The sequence below is a fragment of the Momordica charantia genome, assembly GCF_013281855.1.
Source record: "Momordica charantia cultivar OHB3-1 chromosome 2 unlocalized genomic scaffold, Mcharantia_2.0 BLBB01000002.1, whole genome shotgun sequence".
NCBI classification, from domain to species: Eukaryota; Viridiplantae; Streptophyta; class Magnoliopsida; order Cucurbitales; family Cucurbitaceae; genus Momordica; species Momordica charantia.
Genome location: NW_028275160.1, coordinates 9,391,199 through 9,412,186, shown reverse-complemented (window position 1 = coordinate 9,412,186; position 20,988 = coordinate 9,391,199). Strand labels below are relative to the sequence as shown.

Sequence of the window (20,988 nt, the reverse complement as noted above, 5' to 3'; positions counted from 1 at the left end):
AAAATGTTGTTTTTAGAATTTATACTATTTAATTTGGATCACATAATCAAAACAGTGGTAAAAAAAAATCTACCGAACGCATAAAATCCATTTAATTCGGTGTTAATCCATTAAATTTGAAAACAAGAAATAGAATTCGTACGGTGAAACAAAGAGACCCTAAATTTTTAGAGTTTATTTTGATACTGAGGGGTAAAAAGTGTTTAATATCTAGTTTACCTAAACTTTCTATTTCGTAGATTATAGATTTTTAAACTTTAAAAAGTGTTTAGAAGATCTGTGAAAAGTCAATTTTGTGTCTTCTAGATTAAAAAATATCAAATATAAGTTCTTGAATTGTCAATTTTGTGTCTTATAAATCTTTGACTTATTAGACATTCTTTTAAAATTTAATAACATATTAGACCGTCTGAATTAATAGGTCATGCACAAAATTTATATTTGTTATCATCTTCCATTTTAATTATGTATTTAAGTAGCGGGTAAGTTAGGTAGTGCAATATTTTCATAAGTATAGTTAAGTAATAATTAATATGCATTTATTCATTTAAGGTCAGAGGTTCAAACTTCATCTTCCTAATTTTTTGTACTAAAAAATTAATACAATAAAAACAATAAAGACAATATTCTTCTTTATTTTAAATTTTAGAAACTTATTACACTATTTTTAAAAATTTATTACACACAATCTTAAAAAGTTTAAAGTTAAATTATAAAATTACTTCTAACCTTTATCATCTATTTAACAAAAATATCCTTATCCTTTCAAAAGTTTCAATGCCACCTTTGACATTTAATAAATGTTTCAAAAATACTATTTGACATTTTTCGAATACTTTAAATGAAAATTAGTTCACGTGGCAGAATCTTGAAGGAATTGGCAATTAACATGGAAGGTTTGCCTGAATTAGTTTTAAAATGAGAAAATATGAAAGAAGCTGTCGTTTTTTAAAAAGGAGATTATGACAAAATTTGGTAGACAAGGAATAAGCAAAACTCTTTTAAAATGGAAGGAAGAAGACTTTCACAGTAAAATTAGACCTTAATTGTCAAATTGTTTCAAATTCTTCCATGTCAATTTCAATTTAAAATATTAATGGATATTTTGTCAAAAGATATTTGAGGGTAATGTCAAAACTTTTGAAACGAGGAGGAGTATTTCTGAAACAAATGACAACGTTTAGATGTATTATTTTTTAATTGTAATTTAGACAAAGTGGCGTAACATTGAAATTTGCCCCTCTTTTTAAGTAGGGCAGCGCCAAGGAGAACCTCAACTAAAGAATATGGCATCCGATTTCTCCATTTCTAATAGGGGAAGTCTCCGGGAGGCCGCCATGGATTCCGGCGATCAGCTCAGAGTAGCTTTAATTCCAGCCTTGGCTCCAGGCCACATGATCCCTCTCATGGACATTGCCAGAATATTCGCCCGACACGGCGCAGACGTCACCTTCATCACCACCACCGGTAACGCTCCCCGCTTCCGGCGAGACGTCGATGGCGATTCCAGCGCCGGCTACAAAATCAAGCTCCACGCTCTCCAGCTGCCGTCCGATGAAGTCGGCCTCCCTCCTGGCATCGAGAGCTTCAGTGAGACGACGTCGATGGAGATGGCCGGAAAGCTCAGCAGAGCTCTGGGTTTGCTGGAGAACAAGATTGAAGCCTTCCTCCTTGAATCCGGAGTAGATTGCATCGTCAGCGACACCATTCTCGGCTGGACAGTCGACGCTGCTGCCCGTCTCGGGATCCCGAGATTGGACTTCCAATGCGCAGGCATGATTCAAAATGTCGAGTTTAGTATATGATATTTAGAAAAAACGACGACTATCGTAACTTATGTGATGTCAATATATATAGTCGCATTTTAATATACAAGAAAATAGCTTTTTAGGAACGCAAGAAATCTGTCACTAAAAATCAATTTGTGTCGCTAAAGAAATCAGCTACGAGGGCGCGCGCCGCTTCAATTATCGCTAAAAATGCGTTGTTTATAGTTGTTGCGACAAAAGCGCTGCTGCATCGCTAATCAATCTTATCAGCGATAATCGCAGCGCGTCGCTAATGTGTTATTTATTTATTAAAAGCAAAATAAAGATTAGTATTGTCTCATGAGTTAATAGAAATAAGTCATTTTGGTTTTATTAAATTTTCAAAAATTACACTTTAGCCTTAGATCTTGAGAAATAGGTTTAAAATGTTTATGGTATCATCTCCTTTTTAAGTATATACTAATGATAGTTGATTGGATACTATATTTCCTCTACTGTTCAAATCTAGGGTTTGGTCCAAAGACGAAGAATATATTTGTTTTCTGAAATTTATTTCAATTGATAAATAAGTATTTTTGAACGTTTTTATCAGATATAAATCCTATTTATTAGTATTTCTATTATTTTTATATTGATGTTTCAGAGGTTAAATTATTAGTTCCCGTATGTCCTAGGTGCTTAGAAAATAAGTCAGCCGCTAGGGCTCATTTGCTGAAGGCACTGTAAGAACCGATCCAATGCATGGATCCAAGGTCGTCCGAAGGAGCCCAACACGCGTGCAGGGAAATATCCGGATGGGACAACTATCTGCCCCATTGACCACTATAAATACACCACTATTGAGCAAGCCCAGGTATGAAATCTGTTTGGAGTTGATCTGTTAAACTCGGAGTCCTAACTGACTTGGGCGTCAGAATGGCCTACCTGTGTATTGCATCCCGACCTCCCAGGTCATTCTCCGTGCCTTAGGCAAACTTTTGAATCAACACTTGGTTATGTCAAACCACGGAGCTCAAGATCTCCCATATTTATAAATTGTGGGAACAATCTCTGGAAGGGATATTATGTATTTTTGCTACTATCGAGGGCTATCCTTTCTTTAAAGAATCTCCCTAGCCATTTAATAAAAGTGGTCTGATTTGTCTTGACCACCTTAGCTATTCCAAGACCTTCTAGAGATTTTGGTGCAGTACATAGTCCCATCTAAAGAGGTGGGGCCCTCTGATATCACCTGTCCCTTTCCAAAGAAAGTTTCGCATTAGTTTTTCAAGAGCTTTTGCGATTTTGACAGGAAGCTTGAAAACTGATGAAGTAGTATGTATGTAAGTTGTTGAGGACCGATTGAAGGAGACTCATTTTGCCACCTTTTGAAATATATGAAAATTTCCGGCTTTCAAGCTTTTCATGCATTCTCTCAATGATAGGATCCCAAAAGGAGGTGTTTTTTGAATTACCTCCCAAGGGCATGTCTTCAATAGGAATGACCCAAGAGAAAGACGATTCAAGGATGTTGATATTTGAGCTTGAAGCAAGTTCAAAAGACTTCAGCAAAAGGAATAAGTTTCGGAGCTTTGTCTCATTGGCGTAAGAGAAGAGAAATATATCATCACCAAAAAGAACGTGTAATATATGAAAATTCTTTGGGTTAAATGAAACCCTTTAATGATACCTTTTTTATATGCTTCCTCCAATATACGACAAATATAATCCGTAGCTAGCACAAAAAGAGGAGAAAGGGGATCTCCTTGGCGAATGCCTCTTGAGCCGAGATTTTTTCCCTAGACTTGCCATCAAGCAAAATTGTAGAGAATCAAGTTTAACAAATCAAATAATGAAAAATAAAATTTAACAACTAAAATCTAATTGTAAAATTGATTCTCTATATTTTAAAATCAATTTTTGAAACTAGATAAATAAAGAATTGTTAAAATTTTGCTAAGGTATATTTTGAAATTTAATAGTTTTAACTTTTAAATTTAAATAATCTAAAATCTAAACTGTAAAGTTCCTAGGTGAGAGGGGTAAATATGATTATTGGGTATCCAACCTTGTGATTTGAAGGATTTTTTCTATTTCCCTCGAACTTGTTTTTTAGATATATGCCGTCAGATATAACAGATCAGCAGTATTTCCATCCAAACTCATAAAGGAGTATTTAAATCTAATTGTGGCGTCCACCTTATGGGCTTTATACGTCCCTGCATGATAATGTTTGATAAATATACACATATACAACAAAATTAAAGTATCAATAAATAAACATACGGTAGTATAATGTTTGGTAAATTTACACATATACAACAAAACCAAAGTATCAATAAATATATATGCGATACCTAGATTTTTCTCAATCAACTTTGCTGCGAATGACGAATGAGCACATACGACTCTTCGGGTGACCCCATAATTGATTCTAAGGCATTCTCTCTTCCTCTCCAGGGTTTGTAAATAACTAATATTAATTCCACCGAATGTAGTTAGTAATGTCGCAATGACTACAACTACATTTCATGTCCATGATTGACTTTGGACAGTCACCATCCATCATTGACGTTGCCTGCCTATAATCATTCTTTACCATATCAATAGAACAACTATGTTCCTCTACAAATTTTCTAATAACCCATGTTTTACCATTTTGGTAACAAGACAAGCGGAGGTACCAATTGCATGAGTCGTCGAGGTACTTTAATACCAACTGTTAATTGTTGGATTTTACTATTTTTGAACTAAAAACTACCTTTGAAGTCTACGGAGTACACTGCTTTCTTCAATTCTACCCTGCTTAGAAAATCACAATCTTTTTTCAGTACAAAGTTTGATGGAAAGCCATATGAATGTGAATCGGATCCATTACTTCGAGCTCCTTGTGTGAGGTGTGGTCTACACTGATGTTCCACTTTCATTTATGGGGTCAATGGTATCAATATAAGTATCCATAGTTGAATGCACTTGTGTCACACTGATGTCGTACTTTCATCTATGGTATCAATATGAGTATCCACAGTAGACTGTACTTGTATCGCACTTCCATTTCTAGGGTCAATGTTGGTATCTACAAAAGTCTGTACTGCACTCCCATCCCTGCGGCCAATATTGGCATCTATATAACCAGTATCGATAATGATGCAACAATCGCTCCCCAACTCATTCGACAGAACCGTTAAAACCCATGTCACATCTCTATCTTCAGATAGGCTAATAATAAAAGACTTGTTTACACTATTCCTGAGCAACGATAGGCGTGAAGCTTTCTTTTTGTTAGTCAAAGAACAAGAGATAGACTACCTCGAGCAATATTGTCAATATAATCAAATGATAGTTGTAGAGGGGAAAGCTTGGAAGAATAGTAGATTTGAGTGGAGAGCTTAATAGATATTTTATAAAAAAAAAAACTATTATATTAGATAATCCATAAAAGAGCTAAATTTGCCGAGCATAGCTCAGCAGTAATTGGCATATACCTCCAATCATGAGGTTGCAAGTTGGAACAAATCTAATAAATCCCTTAAATGTTGGAAGAAAAAATTGGTGTTAAATCTCTTAAAATGTGTTAAGTGATTACAAATAAGAGAAGAGACAAATAATATAATAAAGGTTACATTTGGAAAATCGTTAGGGGTGTACATTTATCACTAAAAAACCGATCCGACCGATAAAAACTGACTGAACCAATGTCGGTCAGTCGGTCGGTTTACATTATGGTTCAATCGGTGTTGATTTTGCATTTTGCAAACCTGATCGGTCAAAGAAACTAAAATAAGGAAAACCGACCGAATTTTGATAATTAAAAAAAAACTGTAAGACTACTAAGTACTAACCATCCAACCTCTTGGTTAACTGAGGTGGTTTTGAAAAAACCAGAGGGGCTGTGATTTTCTACCCAAAATTCTTTTTTTATATATATAATTATTTTCTAATCCTCTTCTCTCACCTCTCCCCTTTCCCGAGGTGCTTCTCACATTTCCCCATCAAATTTCATCCTCTTCCCCTCACATTTTCTCTCTTTTTGCAATTCTCTTGGTTTTTCATATAGCTACGATCCTTCGTGCTTGTGTTCTTCATGGTTATTTCATTGTTTATGTTCTTCATTTCATTTTGTGCCTTCGAATTTGTGTTCGTGCGCGGCTTCTTTAAATTTTCGTCTTCTTCCGCCTCTTCTACATCATTTCCCTTAAAAAAAAATGTCGGTTTGTCGAAAATCAACCGACTTGAACCAGCTGTTTCATATGTCGGTGAAAAAATACATATTTCGGTCGGTCGGTTTCTGTTTCTTAAAACCGACAGTGTGTCGGTCGACGTCGATTTGGGCCGGAAAACCGATTGATGTACCTCTAAAAATCATATATTTTTAAAACTCCTGAAAATTGGTTTGACCACTTGTACAATATGTGATACTATTGAATATGTATTAAAATGGGTGTCCAAATTTAACGGTATCCTTAATTTGGCTTATGATATGTAATATTAACAATTAAGCTTTTTAATTTTCTCTAGAAATATTTTTATACTTTATAGTTAGTAACAAAAAATAGTGGGTAAAAATTAATTAAAAAAGCCTTTAATATTAATAATTTTATAGAGAAAAATTAACAAAATTTTCAAAAAGTTAAGATGGGATTAAAAAGAAAATATAAATGTAATATATTTTAATAAAATTGTTTTACAAAATTAATTTTTCTTTTTTTAATAAAATGTATTTATACAATGGATTGTCAAATCATGTGCATACACCTGCACACCTTCGGTTTACTATTTGTCACTTCAATATTGTATTAAGAGTGACATTAAGAGTGACGTAGAGTCAACCAAAATTAAAAGATTATTTATAAAAACAAAACCATATTTTGAAGAAAAAAGATTTAGTATTTTTATAGTACTGAAAATTTTTCCGTAGCTCGAACAGTATTTCGACTGTCGAGCAACTTCTAGCCCGACCTGGTCCAATGAGGGAAGAGGACGGGAAATTTGAAATTTTGACCTCTCCCATAATTCACTTTGGATTTATGACTCCATTTTGAAAAAACATAATCTAGAACTCCACTCTTCCTTATTTATTAATAATTTCATAATTTTTAAATGTAAAATTATCGTAGTACCCTCATGTTTCAAAATCAACATCTCCCTTTACAAATCTTTATTCCCTCCAGAAATTTCTTACAATAATTAATTCCAACCCTAAAAAATCTAACTTTTAAAAAAAAAATATCTAACTCAAATAGTAAATTAAAAGTTTAATATGGAAAAAATAAAAAAACGTACATAATTACATAATTTGGGCGAATTTAATTACAAAAAAGTCAAGATTACAAAAAATTTGGGACAATATTGCATTAAATGCTCAAGATTTAATTGATAACAATAGGGCCAAGAGGAGAGAAAAAGAGAGAAAATGCAAAAAAAAAAATCTGGAAATTGGGATCCCGGACCGAGATGGGAGGATCCCGGTCCGGGTTAGAAGGATCCCGGTCCGGGATTGAACCATCCCGGACCAGGTTACTATTCGGTCTAGGATTCTGCAATCCCGGACCGGGATCCTTCTAACCCGGACCGGGATCCTCCCATCCCGGTCCGAGATCCTAAATTCCTTTTTTTTTTTTTTTTGCGTTTTCTCCCTCCTAATTCAAGTTTCTTTTAGCCCTTATTGTCAATTAAATCTCGGACATTTAATGCAATTTTGGCACGATATTTATGAAACCTTAATTTTTTTTTGTAATTAATTCCGAACAAATCTTATGCATTTATTTGGATCATGCAAATCTTTTTTTCACCCTAGAATTTAATTTTCAGATTTTTTTTGTGTAGATTTGTTTGTTAAGTAATAAATTAATCTATATTAGATTCAAAATAAAAAAAATGCTAAGGGTTGGGAGAAGAGATTGGTGGATAAATTTACTTAAAATAAACAAAGGATATTTTAGTAATTTTACAAAGACAAAAAGTGGGAAGGAGTCACAAATTAGAATTAGTTTTTTTTAAAAAGGAGTCAAAAATCCAGATGAGTTATATAATGGGATTAGAAATCCCAATTTCCCGAAGAGGACAAGGACAGAGAGAGCGACCTTTGAAGCAACCATTCATGAATTTTGCATCGGAGGGGACGCCTTGCAGGACACCACTGCTTGGTTTGTTTGTTTGTTATTGTGTTTTGTCTTCTTAAAGGTCATTTTTGCATGCTGTCGTCTCTTCCAAGTTCCGCCCTATATTTTCCAGAGCCTGATTTCATTTGGTTGTCCGATCTCCATGCAGCCATCAGCCATGGCCAACTCCATAGACCAACTCAGAGTAGCTTTCATTCCGGTCTTAGCTCCAGGCCACATGATCCCTCTTATGGACATAGCCAGAATATTCGCCAGACACGGAGCTGATGTCACCTTCATTACCACCACCGGCAATGCAGCCCGCTTCCGCCGAGACGTCGATGGCGATTCTAGCTCCGGCTATAAAATCAAGCTCCACGCTCTCCAGCTGCCGTCTGATGAAGTCGGCCTCCCTCTCGGCCTCGAGAGCTTCAGCGAGACCACATCGAGGGAGATGACTGCTAAGCTCTATAGAGCTCTGGGTTTGCTCGAGAACCAGATCGAAAACTTCCTTCTTGAATCCGGCGTAGATTGCATCGTTAGCGACACCATTCTCGGCTGGACCGTCGATGTTGCAACCCGTCTCGAGATCCCGAGATTAGTCTTCCAATGCGCAGGTTAAAATGTCTATCTTAATTTATCAACTTTACGATAAGTAATAACTATAATTCATTTAATAGTCATTTCAACTAATTGATAGAGTATGTGATCTCTATGATTACATGCAAGATAAAGTCCACTATTTGGTTTGAAGTTTGATGACTAAAATAAATAATATAAATTAATGTTTTTATGAATAAAAACAAGAGTTAAAACTTGTCTAAAATATAGATACTGAGTAATAAGTTTATGAAACCGTTTAAAATAGCGATTATTCTTTTCAACTCGTTGAATTTCGAGAAATAAGTCATTTTCATCCTTAGAATCTTACAAAATTGCACTTTAACCTTAGAATTTTGAGAAATTAATTTAAAAATTCAAATATTAAATTCTTGTAGTTTAAAATTTTTTATTTTCTACTTTAAACTTGTACAGTCATGTTTAATAGGTAATTTTTAAAATTAATCTAGACATTTTATAAATACATGAATTAACAATTAATTACGTACCTGAATAGATTGATGAAGGTTCATGTATTAGTAAAAGGTCACATGTATTAATATTTACTATTAATGTCATTTGGTGTATTTTCCTATTAGTATAATTATGTGTAGGATTTGTCATTTGTAATCAAAATCATTTTCAAAATAAAAGTTGTTGTTTGTCCAATTTAGTGTGAGTAAGAGAACAATCTTCTTTTGTGGCTTTAAATAGCGTAATCATTAAACCAGTAAAGTAACGACATAGAAATTTTGTTAGACATAAAATTAAAAGTTTAATGACCTATTAATAATGTTGAATCCAACATCGTCTTAAACACATAAACTAATATTTTTATTGGTGGTTGGCAGGATATATAGCGCTATCGATCGCTCACTGCATCAGCTCCCACGCTCCCGAGGACAAGGTCGAATCCGACACCGAGCCATTTGAGCTCCCGGGATTGCCAAATAAGATAGAGCTCACAAAATTGCAGATACCAAATTGGGTTAAAACGACGAACAAAATGGTGGCGGAGATCATGGAGAGGATTCTGGTGGCGCAGCGCCGCAGCTTCGGGATCTTGATGAACAGCTTCCTTGAGCTTGAAGCTGATTACAAAGATTATTTTGAAACGAACTGTGGCATGAGAACATGGCCGATAGGGCCAGTTTCTTCGTGGGTTAAAGAGGATAATGTTGATGAAGATGATGGAGGGTTGTTCTCTGAGGTGATGGATTGGCTGGATTTGCAACAGCCCAACTCAGTTTTGTATGTTGGATTTGGGAGCATGACAGTGTTCCCTGATGAACAGTTGCTGGAAATTGCTCATGCTCTTCAAGATTCCGACTGCCGATTTATCTGGGTCGTTCGCAAGAGAGGCGAAGAAGGTGCGTAAACGTGCTACTAAATTTAAAAGTTTAAGTTGATAGGTCATGACAATTTCTTTTTGCATTGGTAAAGAGGGTAAACAAATGAGTCCGTGTACTTTTTTCCTTTTAGATTTTACTTCTAAAACCTTTTCAAGTAAACATATATAATATGTAGCAAAAATTTGATTTGTTTGGGAGAGTTTACCATCAGTGTTTTGTTTTATTGACAAACAAGAGTATTGATTCAAACACTTAGTGAATTTTAATGATCACTTAAATTCTGCCGAAGAACAAATCAATTTTTTTACTACATATTATATATAAAAATGTTGTGTACTTAGGATTTATAAGTAAAATTTAAAGATAAGGAAAAAAGGTACCAGATAATCCTATACTTGCTAGGGAAGGGAGTGATTAGAAGACAGTTATGTCGTATGAGACATGTATTTGGATAAAACCAAAAGTAAAATCGTAAATGTTATGATAAAAACAGACAATATCATGCCATACATTTAGGGTAGGAGGAATACCATTATCCTTGATAATTTTATGTTGATTCATAATCTTTTAATACTTGAATTATTCATATTCTTGACAAGGTGGGGAAGAAGACAATGGCAAGAGGTATTTGCCGGAGGGTTTTGAGGAGAGAATGAAGAAAGAGAAGAAAGGTTTGATCATGAGGAAATGGGCACCGCAAATTAAGATTCTGAATCATCCTGCAGTCGGAGGTTTCATGACTCAATGCGGTTGGAACTCAACTCTCGAAAGTATCTGTGCCGGCCAGCCGGTGATCTCGTGGCCGTTGACAGCAGAGCAGTTTTACATCGAGAAGCTAATGACTCAGGTTATGAGGACCGCCGTGCCGGTGGGCTCGAGAAGGTGGTGGGACATGAACAATCCGGCAGCACTGGAGATTGTGAAGAGAGAACAGATAACGAAGGCCATAACTTTGGTGCTTGGCGGCGGCGATGAAGTGGAGGGAATGAGAGAACGAGCTAGGGAACTCGGTCGGGCGGCGAAGACGGCGGTGAGCCCCAACGGGTCATCTTACAATAGCTTGGTGGCGTTGATGGATGAGCTCAAATCTGTAAAGCTGAAGAAAGAATCCTCACAGCGATAAGATTATTAAATTGAGTCAATTAGAGTCTTGGTGATTTTCAATTTGGTCTTTATGATTTCAAATGTTTTAATTTGATGTCAAAACTATACTCAGCGGTAATTGACATATATCTCCGATCAAGAGGTTGTGAGTTCGATTAGAAATCATCCATATTTTTATGGATTTGTTTCTTAACACTATAACAAATCTTAGTTTTAATGTCGGACAAAAAAAATGCGGAGGAAATGATGTCACACAAGAAAAACACGGAGGCAACGACACACTAAAAAACACGCCCAATTTTAATTTCAAATTTTTTTAAGTATCCATGTCGGGCCTAGCCCGACATTGTAATTTTAATTTTAATGGTGGGTCTGGTCCGCCATGAAAAGTGCCCAATTTTAACCCTAAATTAAAATTTTCACCCAAAATTTTTACACCCAAAAATTTTTGCCTCCCCAACTCCCTTTTTCGTGCGAACCCTCTCTACCCTCTCGTGAAACCGGAGCAAACCTTGTTCCATTGCTGTGGGAAGGGGAGCAAACGACTACTTACGGGAGGCGCGAGCGAGATTCAATGGTGAGGAGCAATTTTCGACGGCAAAGAGCAACAATCTGCAGCGGTGACCTTCGATTCAGTGGCAGGGAGCGAATATACGACAGCGGCGACAATATCGAAAGTTTTTTTCATCTTCCCTTATATTCGCTCGTTTTCATCCTCTTCTAATTTGATCGGTAATTTTCTTATGGTTTGAGTTTGGATTATTTATCGATTTGGCTCTTTTTCATCACGAATGAGTTTGAGTTTCTACTTTAAGTTTGAGTTTGTGTGGTGGGTAAATGAAATTTGCTCCACATCTGAGTTTGTGTAGTATATATATATGTAGAACAGTTTCTCTTCTCTTTACCTTTTGAGTTCTACAGATTTTGTTGCTCCTCGGTTCTTGAAAAGTAGAAGAAGAAGTAAAAAAATAAATGCAGAGCCTCAAAATTTGGATTTGAACAGGTAGTCCAATCATGACTAAACTACCCTAATTTTTCAATCTGGTTTCATTTTCCCCCAAAATATAAAAGACAAAATCTCAAGTTTGGTCTTTCAATGTGGTGGGAGGGGTTTGTGTAGCCCAGATATTAGAAAGTCGTGAAACTCTTGTTTTCTGCCGAAAAATATTACTGGGAAACTGACATTTACGGGCTCTCATGTGGGAAACATGTAATATAGCAATATGCTTTTGAGTTTTGATTTTATTGCAAGTCTTAGTTAAAATGCTCTGGCACCCCGATATACTTGCCTTTTGTTTCCAACTTTCTGATCAGCTGTCTATTTTTCTGATCTCAGTGTGTTTGTGTAACTATTTTGGTTAATTTTTTTTCTTGGAAGAAGCAATCTGAATTCTTAGGTGATTTATGCAAAGAATGAATTGAATCATCTATAACTGTGGAATGTTTCTCTTATATAGAACAGGTTGAGAGCCCTAACATAGACTGGTCATGTGGTCTAACAATTCAATTCAATACAGTACAATTCAATGCCCAAAATTAATGAATAAACACTTTGTCCTGACCTCTGCGTGTGGAAGAGTCTTAATTAATGGTCAAATGTATTGAATTTCCTTTAATTAATTGTTATGTGCATAATTTGAGATAATTCTATATACTCTCGTGATAAATAAATAATAATAATTGATTTCTCAAGGATTTCTTAGAAGAAGATCCAACTCTGTGTTTTTTTTATATGGAAAGAGCATAAATTTTTTAAGAAAATAATTATGATGTTTGAATGCGAAAATGATTTTTGCATATTGAAGTTGTAAAGGAGAATCATAAACACGTAAGTGCCTTGAGCTCTTATAATTGAAATTTTTATAATTATGTTATTCTAATGTTTAAAATTATTTAGATCATTGAAAATGTGGCAAGCAAAACATTCTACTCAACAATCTCACAGTAGTACAATTTGGAAACCTGTGAAGGTAAATTTGCATAACTCATATCAATGTCGCAGTAAATCCTTTGTATAACTCATAATTATGTTATTTTTCAAATTTTCTATATGTAGTGTCCTCGACAATCAGATTCTATCGAGTGTGGAAACTATCTGCAAAAGTATATACGAAAAATAGTGCGGAACCCTGATACTCCTATAACTGAACTTGTACGTATTATCATATACCTATATGTGTTTATATATGATTTGTCCTTGTATTAGTATTTTTTTTTTTTTTGTAGTTTAATACAAAAAGTGCCTATCAACAAGAAGAAATCGACGAAGTTCGAATAAATGGGCATCTTTTGTTGGGCGATTTGTGTAGTACCTATGGATTCATTAGTTTTGTTTATTTGATGTAAGTATTTGGTTCAGACTACTTTCTGTCTAGTACTTGGTAGATTAGAAATGCTTTTGTCTTGTTTTTAATAGGTAGAAGTTTGAATTTTGTATATATGGTATTGCATAACATATTAGTTTTGGATTATTATAGAAGTATTTGACTGATGTTGAATATGTTGGATTGTTTTGTTTATAATATATAGAAGTCTGAATTCTTATGCTGAATGTAGTTTTATTGGAGGGACGGGCGGTCTCATTTGCTCCGGTGTGGAATGATGTTAATATAGAAGTGTTTGATTGTTGCTGAATATAGTATATTATTGCTTTCCAAGTTAGTGTTGAGTTATTCTAAAGTAGAGAGGTCATGTTGGAATTTGTACTTGTTTGATATACTTTTAAATAATTGTGTTGTGAGTTTAAGGTTAGTTCTTAAGTTAAGTTTTAGAAGATCATGATGTTGACATTAGTTTTACATGCATATTAGTTTTTGAGTTTCAATAATATTGAGAATTACTTTCTGTGAATAGGTTGAAGGAGGTATATTGATTGATTAGTTTTGAGTTATATTCTAAAGTGGAGAGGGTCATGATGAAATTTGTACTTACTCTTGATTATTTGTGTTTTTTGTTAAGTTTTTATAGAATAGGTTGGAAGGGAGAACCCTCTCTACCTTCTCGTGAAACGGGCGCAAACCTTGCTCCATTGCCGGGGGAAGGGGAGCAAACGACCACGTACGGGAGGCGCGAGCGAGACCCAACGGTGAGGAGCAATTTCCCGCGGCAGTGAGCGACAATCGGCGGCGGCGACAAATGTCGAAGGTTCCTTTTATCTCCCTCATATTCGTTCGTTTTCATCTTCTTCTAGTTTGATAAGTAATTTTCTTGTGGTTTGAGTTTGGGTTATTCATCGATTTGGCTCTTTTTCATCTATATTGCATGAATGAGTTTGAGTTTCTGTTTAAGTTTGAGTTTGTGTAGTGGGTAATTGAAATTTGTTCCACATCTGAGCTTGTGTAGTATATATATATGTAGAACAATTTCTCTTCTCTTTGACTTTTGAGTTCTACAAATTTTGTTGCTGCTCGATTCTTGAAAAGTAGAAGAAGAAGAAAAAAAAATAGATTCTTGCGGAATTTTGAGAAACAAGGACTTTGTTTTGCCTTCCATGGCTGCTGTTTTGAAGCTCTCATTTCTTCTTTGAATCTTGTCTCATCAGATTTTATACTTTTTTTTTATTTCTTTTCATCTCTTATCCTTTTCTTTTGCTCTCAGTTTCTCAACACTCATATTTGTTCTCAAATCCACCCTTACAAGATTTTCCTCAAATCCACCTCTGTGTACATTTGTGAAACCACCATACGCAAGCTTGTGAAAATGTTTGAAAGAAGAATTTTGTCGGTGAAAAAAAGCAAAACAGTAGAACACAACATAATAGGAAAAAAACCCGACAAGTAGAATAACCCTTTATTTCTTAATCATTCCTATTTTACTTCTCAAGAACCCGACGAAGTACACAAACTTAACTATTGTTGTTGTTGTTGTTTTTTTTTTTTTTTTTGTAGATCAAACTTTCATAAATTTAATTATGGATAAGTCGTGGATGACAAAAAATAGAATGTCAACCGAGTATAGTTTAGGGGTTGAGATGTTCATTGAAAATGGATTACGACATTCAAAAAGATCAAATGTATCTTTTGAATGAATGTGAGGAGGAGACATGTAAGAAGTTCTTGGTGGTTGACCCAGACAACATTGTACCACAAATAATGTCTCAAGAAACTTGTTCCAGACATCTAGCCAACAGGTTAGACATGGGTAACTTAGAACAAGTAGTACTCATCCCACATAATAGCGGGTAAGCTAGCAATTTAACTTCATTTTACTTATTTATAGTTTCCTTTATCCATGCATGAATGATAATATTATCATGTTGGTTATTAATAGTTTTCACTGGAAGTTGTTTGTTATACATCTCCGAGAGAATTGTGTTTATGTATTGGATTCTCTAAGAAGTAAGATTGAAGAAAATTATAAGGGAATCATAAACACGTAAGTGCCATGAACTCTTATAGTTGAAATTTTTACAATTATGTTATTCTAATGTTTCAAATTATTTAGATCATTGAAAATGTGGCAAGCCAAACATTCTACTCAACAATCTTGCAGTACTACAATTTGGAAACCTGTGAAGGTAAATTTGCATAACTCATAACAATGTCGCAGTAAATCCTTTGTATAACTCATAATTTTGTTATTTTTCAAATTTTCTATATGTAGTGTCCTCGACAACCAGGTTCTATCGAGTGTGGGTACTATTTGCAAAAGTATATACGAGAAATAGTGCGGAACCCTCATACTCCTATTACTGAACTTGTACGTATTATCATATACCTTTATGTGTTTATATATGATTTGTCATTATATTAGTATTATCTTTTTTTTTGGTAGTTTAATACAAAAAGTGCCTATCAACAAGAAGAAATCGACGAAGTTCGAATAGAATGGACATCTTTTGTTGGACGATTTGTGTAGTACCTATGGATTCATTAGTTGTGTTTATTTGATGTAAGTATTTGGTTCAGACTACTTTCTGTGTAGTAATTGGTAGATTAGATATACTTTGTCTTGTTTATAATATGTAGAAGTTTGAAGTTTGAAGTTTGAAGTTTGAAATGTACTGCATAACATATTAGTTTTGGATTATTATAGAAGTATTTGACTGGATGATGCTGAAGTCTGGATTCTTATGCTGAATGTAGTTTTGTTGGAGGGACGGGCGGTCCCATTTGTTCTTGTGTGGAAGGGTGTTTATATAGAAGTATTTGTTTTGTTTATAACCATGCTAGTTTTGAGTTATTCTAAGAGTGGAGAGGTTATGTTGAAATTTGTACTTTTGATTATTTGTGTTTTGAGTTTAATATTAGTTTTTGAGTTAAGTTGGAAGGAGATATATTGGTTGGTTAGTTTTGAGTTATATTCTAAAGTGGGGAGGTCATGATGAAATTTGTACTTACTCTTGATTGTTTGTGTTTTTGTTAAGCTTTTATAGAATAGGTTGGAATTGAGAGATATATTGTTGGCTAGTTTTGAGTTATTCTAAAAGTGGAGAGGTTATGTTGAAATTTGTACTTTTTGATTATTTGTGTTTTGAGTCTAAGGTTAGTTCTTGAGTTGTGTTTTAGAAGATCATGATGTTGAAATTAGTTTTACTTGCATATTAGTTTTTGAGTTTCAATAATATTGAGATTTATTTTGTGAGAATAAGTTGGAAGGAGATATATTGGTTGGTTAGTTTTGAGTTATATTCTAAAGTGGTGAGGTCATGATGAAATTCGTACTTACTATTGATTGTTTGTGTTTTTGTTAAGCTTTTATAGAAATAGGTTGGAAGGGAGAGATATATTGTTGGCTAGTTTTGAGTTATTCTAAAAGTGGAGAGGTTATGTTGAAATTTGTACTTTTGATTATTTGTGTTTTGAGTCTAAGGTTAGTTTTTTAGTTAAGTTTTAGAATAGATATTGTTTTATAATGGATGAATGTGTTAAAAGTTTTAGTTGCATATTCAGATATTATCATAGGTGTGAAAGAAATATATATAGTTGCCCAGATGGGCAACCAACTATTTTTTTAATTTATTTATTCACGAAATATAGTCATTCCATGACGCACATATCGATGTAGATACAGTGACGTACAAACAATGACGTCACACAAAAGATGACGTACAAACAATGGCGGACAAACAATGTCGCACATACAATGACGGTCACAAAACAAGGACAGTCATAAAGATGTCGGTCGTCACCCGTCATGGTTATTCTTTCATGACAGCACGTCCGTCATGGAAAACGCTATACATGACAGGCAATGCCCGATCTTAAAAGAGTCGTTTCATGACGGCCATGTCCGGATGGAAAGAAAATATACATGACGGGCAATGTCCGACCTTAAAACTGTCTGACATGAAAGGGAAACAAGGACACACGTATAGATGTCGGTCAGTGACAGACATGGTTAATGTTTAATGTCGGGCAATGTCCGTCATGAAATAGCAGATTTGTTGTAGTGTAATTATCTCTAATTAGCTTGTACTTAATTTGGTTGTGTGTTACCTACCCATATTAGAGTTTAGATATGATATGTAAAAGGTATTAATGTAGACCTGCGATCGAATTACTTTACACAAATTCTCAAGACAAAGTAGAATAATAATTCCCTTTTAGGATTTCACCAAATTGGGGATACCATTTTCATATCAAATCAGCCATAAAAACCTCACCCGAAACAAGGAAATTGAAAAACCTACTTAATAATTGAAAATCAGCATGAATATAACTCAAACGATTGAAACGCATTAGTCTTACCTATAATTCGAACGTTCAAATTCTTACTCCACAATTACAATGCTATATTTTCGAACCGTTAACGGACGCTATTGCTTTGCCGATTAAGTTTCATTGCTTGGAGCTCTTTAAACAAAGAAACCAAGTTCATCTCCGACAAACCACCACTACTCACAGCTCTCTTAGCTGCTTCTCCCATTTCTTTGGCTCTCTTCCTAATCTCCATAGCCTCACCACTGCCACCCATCAAAAATCTCACTGCGTTTCCAATATCTTCCCTCTTAATAACCTCTCCTCTCTCTTCTCCTAAATCCCACCACTTTTTGGATCCAATAATTCCCACTCCAATCTTCAACACATCAATCAACAGCTTCTCATTGTAAAATTGTTCTGCAAATAATGGCCATGTGATCATAGGCAAGCCTGAGCTCACACCTTCCAAAATAGAGTTCCAACCACAATGAGTGATGAATCCTCCCACAGCTTCATGCTCCAAAATCATGAGCTGTGGTGCCCACCCTCTTATGACCAAGCCCTTCTTTGTTTTCTTCATGTTCTCCTCAAACCCTTTGGGAAGCCCTCCGTCGATCGCGGCTTCTTCTTCTTCGCCGTCGCTTTTTTTTATGACCCAGATGAAATTCTGATTGGAAGACTCGATAGCGTGTGCAATTTCGGAAATCTGGTTAGGTTTCATCCGGACCAAGCTGCCAAAACTGATGTAGAGAACTGAATTGGGTTCTTTCTCGTCGAGCCATTGGAGTAACTTGCTCGTTTCTATGCTCGGGTTTTCGCCCCTATGGGTTTTATCTAGAGCTCCCTTGTTTGCTGCTAGAGAAACTGGCCCTATGCTCCATGTTCGGATCCCGATCCCCTGTTAATTAAGAATATGAATGAATGATTAAATATATTTAAACTTTTGAATTTAATGATAGTCTACCGTTATCGAACCATGTAACCGTATAAAGTCCTAAACTCTGTAATATCATTCCCTCGTTCATTAATATTGATAGTGAGCTTATGTTTGTGTGCTAATTATATTTGTTAGCCTCTAGGCAAGAGGAGTTTTTTCTGTTTTTTTTTTTTCTTCAAGTTCAAACCAGAGTTGTAGCTTAAAATTTCAACACTAGAGAAATTATTAATTGATTAAGAATATGAATAAAAGTGACTAAAATATACTCTTAACTCTATCAATAATTTATTGGGTTTAGTGATAGTTTAAGGTCACATCAAAATTATAAACTTATTTCCTCTCCAATCAATTAAAATTAATATTGTTAATCAACTTGTTGACACGAACTTTTTAAGCCTACAAAATAATAAGAAAGATGAGTGTTAAATATGAATAAAATGATTATAATTCTGAAATATGCATAAATAATTAAAGTTAAATGCTTTTAATTAAGTTTAATATACCTTGTTCAAATGTTGTTCATATGGGTCTTCCATCTCATAAAAACTGTTCATCAACATTCCATAACTTCGTTTCTCTGATTCCCTAATGCCATCAAATAATTGGGACAATTCATCGTGATTTATGATCCAATTTGGCAACTGGGATTTTGTCATTTCAACAAAATCCGGCAACCCCGGAACTTGGAATTGTTCATCATCGGATTGGACTTGAAGATGAGGCTCGTACTCTTTTATAGAATGTTCAACGCAGTAAGCGAAGAAGCTGGAGCCATGGAAGCCCAGCCGCGGGATCCCAAGCTCGGCGGCGGCTGCGGTGGTCCACGGATAGAACATGTCGGCGACGATACAGTCCGGCCGGAGTTCGTGGAGGAGCTGTTGGAGGTGGGGTTGGAGCATGAAAAAGGCTTGGAATATCTTTGACAACTCCGATGGGGTGGTGGCGAAGCCGAGGTTTTCGGGACCGGTGTCGGGCCATGGAACGGTGTGGAGGCTGATGCGGTTGCCCGAGAGGGAGTCGCGGTGGATTTTGCGGTGGAAGAGGGCGGCGTTGGCGGCGGTGGTGACGATGGTGACGGTGGCGTCGAGGTTGGCGAAGAGCCTCGCCACGTCAACCATGGGGATGATGTGGCCGGGGCTCACGAATGGAAGGAAAATTATGTTGAGTTGTTCATTTTTGGAGAGCATGATGCCCAAAAGTTGAGAGGAATAAGAGAAAAAAAAAAACAAAGAAAAAAAGAAGAAGGTTGTTAGGTATTACAGTTGATGATTATTGTTGAAGAACTTATTGTTATTAATTTGGAATATAAAAATTGGGATTAGAGATTAGAAAATGATGAAAAAGTTTTGTCGGAGCACGGCAGATGGATCATAAGGAGAATATAAAATTTTACTAAAATGAGTTTGAGAAAAGAGTTTTTTGAGATTTTTCTGTAATGGTCCTATTTTGCTGTCTCTTTCTCTCTGTCGGATGTTTGTTTTAGTATAACTATACGTAGAAGGATTCCAACGTTGAACTAGGTTCCGATTATCTCTTTTCCCAATGTTGTTGGCAGGAATGTTTTTTTCTTGCAAGAGTGAGGATCGAATCATAAATTTTTCGAGATTGTAACTATAGGTGTATCTTCACTCAGCTATGTTTATATTAACTTAAAATTTTTCTATTTGTTTTTTTGGTATCGTAATTTTGATTATTCTTTTTTTACTTTATTAGACTAGGCAAGTTTCAACTAAGGAAGGTTTAGCCCTAATAAAGCTAAAATATTATGGATAACTACAGAAAAATAGACAAATATTACATATTAGGGATCGAACTCGCAACCTCTTGATTGAAATATTATTAATTATTGCTGAACTATATTCGCTTTGATTACCAATCATATTATAAATAAATAAATATATATATATATAGTTTCAAAGAAGGAAAAAAACGTTTTATATTGAATTTAAAATTAGTTACCATAACCATTTTCGATCTCCCTCTTTCTTTATGCGTTTTCCTCTCTCCATCTTTCTTTCAATCTTTTATTTCACCATCTAAAATAGAAAAGTTAGATTCATACATTTCTATCTTTCTTTCTCCCTACAATTTCAATAACTTTCAAACGTGACTCACCCCCTCTAAGAGACGTGAACAATTTACAGGATTTTCGAACGCGACTTACCTCCTACCCTTTCCAGGACGAGTCACCTCCTCTGAGCGACACAAATATTTTCTGGTGTGACTCACCTCCTTTGATAGATGCAAATACTTTCCACACTTTTTAGCACGACTCGCCTTCTTTGACCGACGCAATGGTTTCAGAGAGGAGGTTGTAGGATTGATATGACAACATTATAAGGGGTAAATATGGTTGCTTACCAACTTTTCAATTTTAGAAAAGAATTCAAGAACAACAAGCCATTGTATAAATCAATTGCAATGTAAATGCATAAATTAGAGAAAGTAAGAGAAAAGATGACACCATAAATTTTATAGTTATTTGCTTATTTGGTATTTTACTAC

At 35.0% G+C, this 20,988-nt stretch overlaps 2 protein-coding genes and 1 pseudogene across 2 annotated transcripts; 2 read left to right on the top strand and 1 right to left on the bottom strand.

The window, feature by feature from the left end:
• Positions 1-7,955: 7,955 nt before the first annotated feature.
• On the top strand, positions 7,956-11,067 carry LOC111017958 (soyasapogenol B glucuronide galactosyltransferase-like). The gene is made up of 3 exons (XM_022293860.2): positions 7,956-8,466; positions 9,301-9,819; positions 10,401-11,067. Exons 1-3 carry the CDS (start codon positions 8,013-8,015, stop codon positions 10,922-10,924), a joined length of 1,497 nt encoding a protein of 498 aa, XP_022149552.1. The 5' UTR covers positions 7,956-8,012; the 3' UTR covers positions 10,925-11,067.
• A 3,808-nt stretch (positions 11,068-14,875) lies between these two features.
• LOC148212775 (uncharacterized) lies at positions 14,876-16,037 on the top strand. The gene is made up of 5 exons (XM_088120469.1): positions 14,876-15,085; positions 15,175-15,279; positions 15,349-15,421; positions 15,508-15,603; positions 15,679-16,037. The coding sequence occupies exons 1-5, from the start codon at positions 14,889-14,891 to the stop codon at positions 15,760-15,762; spliced, it is 555 nt and encodes a 184-aa protein (XP_087976595.1). The 5' UTR covers positions 14,876-14,888; the 3' UTR covers positions 15,763-16,037.
• A 1,615-nt stretch (positions 16,038-17,652) lies between these two features.
• LOC111017900 (soyasapogenol B glucuronide galactosyltransferase pseudogene) lies at positions 17,653-19,670 on the bottom strand (annotated as a pseudogene).
• Positions 19,671-20,988: the final 1,318 nt, after the last annotated feature.